Here is a 6,339-nt window from a genome sequence, read left to right as displayed (position 1 = left end):
CGCTCTCTCTCTCTCTTTTCTTTATCTATCTTCTATTCGTTCTGTCCTCTCTTTCATATTCTCTCTCTTTCTCTCTCTTTCTTTCTCTCTCTTTCTTTCTCTCTCTTTCTCTCTCTTTCTCTGTGCGCTGTGCCGGTCCGTAGCGGCAAACGTTTCCTAATGACTCGTTTTTAGGTCATCACAGATGTATGCTGCTTATGTTACAGTACACGTTGTTTACTCGGTGTGGTGTGCTTTCTTACAGTCGAGGCGTTCGTCATCGTTGCTAATCAAATCAGAACAGTGGACCGGATCCACGGCGGTGTTTTCCACTTAGAAGTTCAATCATACTGAGCCAGATAAACAGTAGCCCGTCTTTGTGTTGTCGGTATATTTAACATGAAAAGGACCAAAAGACGATAAGTATCAGTTATGTTTAGGATATATAGTGGGTCAGTCATGAGCACTTAAGCAAAGTGGCTATTTCCTTGTTCGTAATCTGAATTTTTTTCACAGAAAAACTCTTTATAATAAACCTGTCTGGTCCTGGCGACTGAATTGAGCTGGAAGGTATTTTTTTTTTTTTGATAATGCATGTTTTTTTTTTTTTTTTTTTTCACTAAGCCAAGTGTGGCTGTATTTATATTCTGCTTGGATTGCAAACATACTGCCAAGCGTATTTTACACTTATTTTTTGTTTTGTTTTACATTTCTTTTTAACTTTACGTTAAAACCAAAAGTGGTGCAGCAGTTTGCTTGCAGTTTCGTCTCTCGTTACTTTCCTGTCGGGCACGTTTTTATTTGTTCACCAGAGGTATGCCTTGAAACGGAGATGGACACGTGACGGCTCGGTGCGTAACGACAGTATCTTTATCCTTCCTTCAGTTGATGTCGGAGTAAGATTTGATAAAAAAAAAAAAAAGTATGGCGAGGACTTTCACTTTGAACAATTGCTATCTGTTTCCTCTAACCTAATGTAGTTTCTCTAAGCCACACAAGTTCAACTAACAGCAGACTGATTTGCAAGAAAATGTGAACGGATATATCTGTATATGAAGAAACCTTTGCCTACAATCAGCTTGAAGAGTTTTCTTTTTCAGTTCTCCATTTACGACAGGTTCTCTAGCCGTTTAGGATTTAATTGTCAAGTACTGAGACCTGTTGGTCTATCCAGAAAGCACAACTGACTTTTTAATATTCTTTTTTTTTTTTTTCTTTGTGCAAGTTTCCGTTTGTCAGCTGTTGCCATCACAAAATGGCACACTTTGCAGCCAAAAACCAAATGTTCTTTTTTTATTATTATTAATAAAAGCCCCTTTTTTGTAAACTGATGGGAAAAGACTCGTTTTGTAAAGCCACCTGGGATTTCGAGAAAGATGTTTACAGTAAAAACACTCGTAAGAGGAAGGTTGCTTTAGCTGTTTAATATGTTAAAATAAATACATACATAATACTGTGCATGAGCTCCTGTCTTTATTAAAAATCAGCATTGTGAACCCATATAATGAAATCTACTCTTAGACTTAAGAAAAAGAAGATAAAAACATTTAACATATATATTTTTTTCTCAACATAAATTAGTATGCCAATTGGAGAGAGTACTGTCAGGATTTGAAAGTGCTGTAAATGGTTTGGCTCAAACGAATTTTTTTATTTTATTTTTTTCTGACAAAAATAAACTGACCAAATGTAGAATTCAGAAATCAGTTAATTTAATAAGGGGAATACACTTTCCAAACCAGTCTGTTTAAAGTGCTGTTATTGAACCAGTTTTGGGTCCTTTTCTTTACTTCCCATACCTACGCCTGGTTTCTGCTTGGCCGGTGTAATGAAGAGATCGGTTAAGTAAAACCTGTTTGATAACATGAAGCAAGATGTGAAAAAGACACATTGATCTAAATAAATCCATAACCAGATAAGAAAGTTATTCAGGGCGAGAAAGCCACTTCCAAGACTTCCTTGAACCACAGTGAGAGCTCTTCTCATCTGGAGAAAACATGAAACGTTGACAAACCCTCTCAAAACTGGATGGGTCACCAAAATAATTTCAAGAGAAAATCAGCGATTCATCCAGGAAGAATTTCCATAACACTGCAGGCCTCATTTTCCTCCGTTAAGATCAGTTTTAATGAATTAGTAAATAAGAGACTGGCTAAAAATGGCAGAAGTATGAACAACGTAGAAGCTAATCTATAATTTTAATAAAATAAATCTCTTGATCCCCAATATATTTTGGAAAATATTCTGCAGACTGATGAGACAATGGGATCCCACCCAGGGGCGCTGCTCGCCAGGTGTACCGTTGGGAACCCAGCTGGAAGGGGGCTACCGAGGGACGACCAACGTAGAATCGACGAGGAATAGTGGCAATGTGCAGTTTTCAATGACAGCTGTCGACCTCTGCAGAGCTCCCTGAAGGGGCCCCACTCCTCAGACCCTCGTCAGTTATCGCAGGTGCATCTCATTAAAAAAGGAAAGTCAGAGCTGCACTTTGAGCGGACATTTACATTTAAGTAAAATAAGATAGAAACGACAGAAATAAACGGGATATCCGGACAAAGGTACGTAGTTGCTCTGGTTCTGTTGGGCACTGGACTTGTTTCTTCTGCTGTAAACCTAAAAATAAAAAAACAGCTAACGTGGGCAATACTTCTTCAGTTATATAATTAAAAGAGTCCAGCAAATCTTGCCCTGAAACTATGCTAAGTTATAAAATTTATAGGCAAGAAATCTGGATAATGTACTTACTATGTTCTAAATATGTTTAATTATATACTTTTTTGTGTGTTCCAAGTGAGCTTTGAACATCTAAAAACGTTATTTGCTGTAAATGTCTTTAAATTAGATTGTGCTAAGGCCAGCAGTATGACTGTTTTGGAGCCATGTTAAATAATACCGTCCTGTATGACGAAATGATCAATTTAAATATTGATGTTTAGGACAATAAGCCTGAGGAGTTTATTATGCAGCAAAGGCTTTCAAGATGACATTATTAACATGTTATTGGTGTAAGTAAATATCTTCATATTCCTCCTCAGGATTCTTATTAAAATTTCTTGCACCGTCATTGGAGGAAATCCTGATAATGTGAGCTGTAAGTTCAGTATCACCAACGTTAATTGATTATACTGGATGTTTTATAGTGTTTTTGACAGGCCATGTTTCTTTGTTTCCCATGTTTGTTCAGTCATCAGTGGTTTCCATCCACCCACCTTCAGTGGGTAGTGGGCATCCCTCTAGTGGAATGGTCCTTAGATTTCCTGCTTCTCTTAACCAGGAAGAAGAACATCTCCTCAATCAAGCTCTCCAACTGATGGCAGCTATCTGTGAGTCTGCACAATTACTCTTAAATTGGCAACATGCACTATGTCCTCCAATGACTTTAAATAGACGTTTGCAGAAAACACTAAAGGTGATCGTCCAGACACCATTTTGCGGTCTTACGTTTAGAATAAGATTGCTGAACTAAATCAAAGTAACGATATCAGAGTGGGATGGTCACAATCAGTTATAAGTTTATAAGCTTTTTTCCCTTAATAAATGAGACCCATTTAAAAAGTGAGCTAAATATTTACTTAGTTTTTTTTGTCTAACATTAAAAGTTGTTTGATTATCTGAAGCGTGTGGCAAAAAAGCAGAAACAGACAAAATCTGTAAGAGGCCAAACACTTTTTTTTTCTTCTTACAACACTGTATGTATTGAAACAGCTGCGAAATACACTGTGCCTTTGCCAGCAGAGGGCACTGGTGTGCCATAACTTTGAGAAATATGTAGGTGTGAGGCTCTTACATTTGGAGAAAAAAAACAAACAAAAGAAACATCCAGAGTAGGGATTAGCTATAACGACTGTAAACCTATGGAGGTCATTACAACGGTAGCACTTAAGAGCTTATATCGGTCACAGTACAACTTAATGGAATGTTTGAATGCCATAAAAAACATTTGTACAAATAGCTTCTTGTCATCTCACCACTTAGCAAAAGTAAGTCTTAATTTAACACACTTCATCTCCTTTTATAAGACATGTAAAATGTACAAACAGTACAGCTCTTGGCTTTTGACAGTCTTGGCACTTGGACTCACAGGGACATTCACTAAATGCTTGAAGAAGTCTCATCAAACCCCCTGAAACATTTTGGCATCTCAAGTCTGTAAGATGTATGTAAAGCTGACATGCACTATCAAACACCATTTTAAAATTCCAGTCAATTTGATGCACATAGCATACGCTCATTTTAGGTCCTTCTTAATCCAGGTCTCCTTTTTTTTTTTTTCATTTTATAAATCTATAGTCTCGCTGCAGATGCTTAAAGAATCCATTTGTCTGCAAACTGTGATGAATTCTTGCTGCACAGATCGATCTGTCTCGGTTGACAGGCTCAGGCTTTCCTGCGACGCTGCTCCCAGGGCTTGGTAGCTTCTTGGTCGGTTATGGGGTTCCACATCGGAGCCCCCTTCCTGCGGAAGCTGCTGCGTATGTCTCTCAGAACTTGGGCAAAGGACCAGCGAGGAGCCAGCAAGCGAGGCACGGTAAAGAGAGCAGGAAGAGGAACTGCCTCTCCAACGTTCAGGGGTTGAACCACTCGACGACGAGCCCACGGAGGGAGATGCTGGGACTCCGTCTGTGGCTACACCTTGAGATTGGGTGGGAGGGAACTGTGGCTGAGAGGACATCTCTAGGCAAGATGAGGTTCGATAAAGACTGGAGTCGGTGGAGAGAGGATCACAGGGACCATTGCTCGGAAGCGTCCAGTGGTCTTTTACCGATGTGTCACTGCAGCGAATAGGGCTGAAGAGGCTCATGGGAAATAAGGCTTCGCTGAAGAGTGCTTCGTCTATGCTGCGCCGCAAATTGATCGGTGAAGGGGGGCGCAGATCTGTAGTGGAGTCGCTTGTAAACGAGGATCCACCCGAAGGCTCTCTGCCTCCTCCATCCTCAGGTTTTTCCGAACCCAGTAAGCCTAAATCCAAGTCGAGGTCTCGGTACGCTAAGGCCCGGTTGCTGTGGTAGAGGAGGTCCAAGCCGTTCAGGCTGCTTCCAAGCCTCTCATCCATCAGAGTGTACAGTGGAAGGTTTTCCGTCTCACCGAGCCCAACGGTGTCAACAATTGCAAGCTTCTCCTGCTGGCTGAGTGTCCACTGGTAGGTCCCGGGCAGGATGGGGGACTTGGACGCTAGGAGTTCAGTCCAACAGCTTCCAGCTGCTGGAAGTTGGTCAGAACAAAAAACTGGTTGGGCAACCACCAAGGCTAAGGTGAGGCAAACTCCAAGCTCACATAGTCTACAGCTAAACTGGAACGCCCACCAGGGCCAAGGATTGAAGACTTCCTCTCCACCAATAACACCCATAGCATTAAGCATTGCGTATAGCTGCAGACCTGCGCACGCTAAAGAGAACAAGGCTGAAAGACAAACGGTTAAAGCCGCGCGATTCCAGTCCCTGCTCTCAGCAAATGGGCAGCGGTTGTAGCGTTCAGCAGGTGTTGGAGATGTGTTGTTCAGATGATAGATGTGCTTTGAGTCTGCCCGGACATAGATATAGAAAACAAAATAGGCAGCAGATAAAAATGTTGCGAGTACCACAAAGGCTCCCCGGGAGATCAATGACAGAAAGAGGCACAAAGGGGGCTTTTGCTGGTAGAACTTAAAGAAAGTCACCGGACCAAATGCAGCGGCAAAGTGCAAGACAACCAGACAGGCCAGGAAACAGGGTCTCTGGAAGGCTGAATAGGAGAGCTGCATTCTTGAGCGCATTGAGAGGAGAAGAAAAACCAAACCAAATGCTGCCGTAAGACAGGGAAAAGGTGCTTCATAGAGCATGAGCGAGGCCTCTGTGGAGGATATGCGATCCTGGTGGCCATAGGCATCATATAGAAGGGAGAAGGACCTGGTGCATCCTGCAGCTAGAAGGAACAAGCTAACAAGAGCAAAGTAGCCACACCCTGATGGACATCTCAGTGGCAAACAAAGCAGATTGAGTGCAGAGGCAAGCGTTAGCAATGCAAAGACGCCACCTGCACCGTAGACGTGTGCCTCCCATGCCAGGCCCCAGGCCGCCATGGCACTGTTCCAGTCTGTGTACAAGGGCACCAACATGGGTGTAGCAGGGATTGGGAAGGGGTTGGTGGAGTGGTTTGTGGCAGTGATATTCTGTGTGGGTTTCATGCTCAGGGAAGGAGTGGCATCCCAGGTGTAGGAGAGGTTGCAGATTCCAGAGCGTTCTTTATTGCAGTCTGGAAGTAAGGTGCTGTCGCTGCTTGGTAGGTTAGACATCCAGTCTTCAGCATACAGAAGTATAGATGGAGATTCAGAGGAAACCCCTGCAGCAAAAGACCATGATAAGATTAAATTCACTTTAC

The 6,339-nt window shown here is 42.1% G+C and overlaps 1 protein-coding gene across 1 annotated transcript in view; it reads right to left on the bottom strand.

Annotated features, from left to right (window-relative positions):
- Window positions 1–576: 576 nt before the first annotated feature.
- The window catches only part of LOC105931181 (proline rich transmembrane protein 4), a 35,376-nt gene continuing 29,613 nt past the window's right edge, over window positions 577–6,339 (bottom strand). Inside the window, exon 4 of the mRNA XM_012869754.3 lies at window positions 577–6,300. Coding sequence (XP_012725208.2) covers window positions 4,259–6,300 — 2,042 coding nt within the window. The 3' untranslated portion in view covers window positions 577–4,258. The remainder of the gene's footprint in view (window positions 6,301–6,339) is intronic.

This window comes from Fundulus heteroclitus, chromosome 17 (genome assembly GCF_011125445.2).
Source record: "Fundulus heteroclitus isolate FHET01 chromosome 17, MU-UCD_Fhet_4.1, whole genome shotgun sequence".
NCBI lineage: Eukaryota > Metazoa > Chordata > Actinopteri > Cyprinodontiformes > Fundulidae > Fundulus > Fundulus heteroclitus.
Note: the sequence above shows the minus strand (reverse complement) of the source record. Positions and strands in the feature narration are given on the sequence as shown.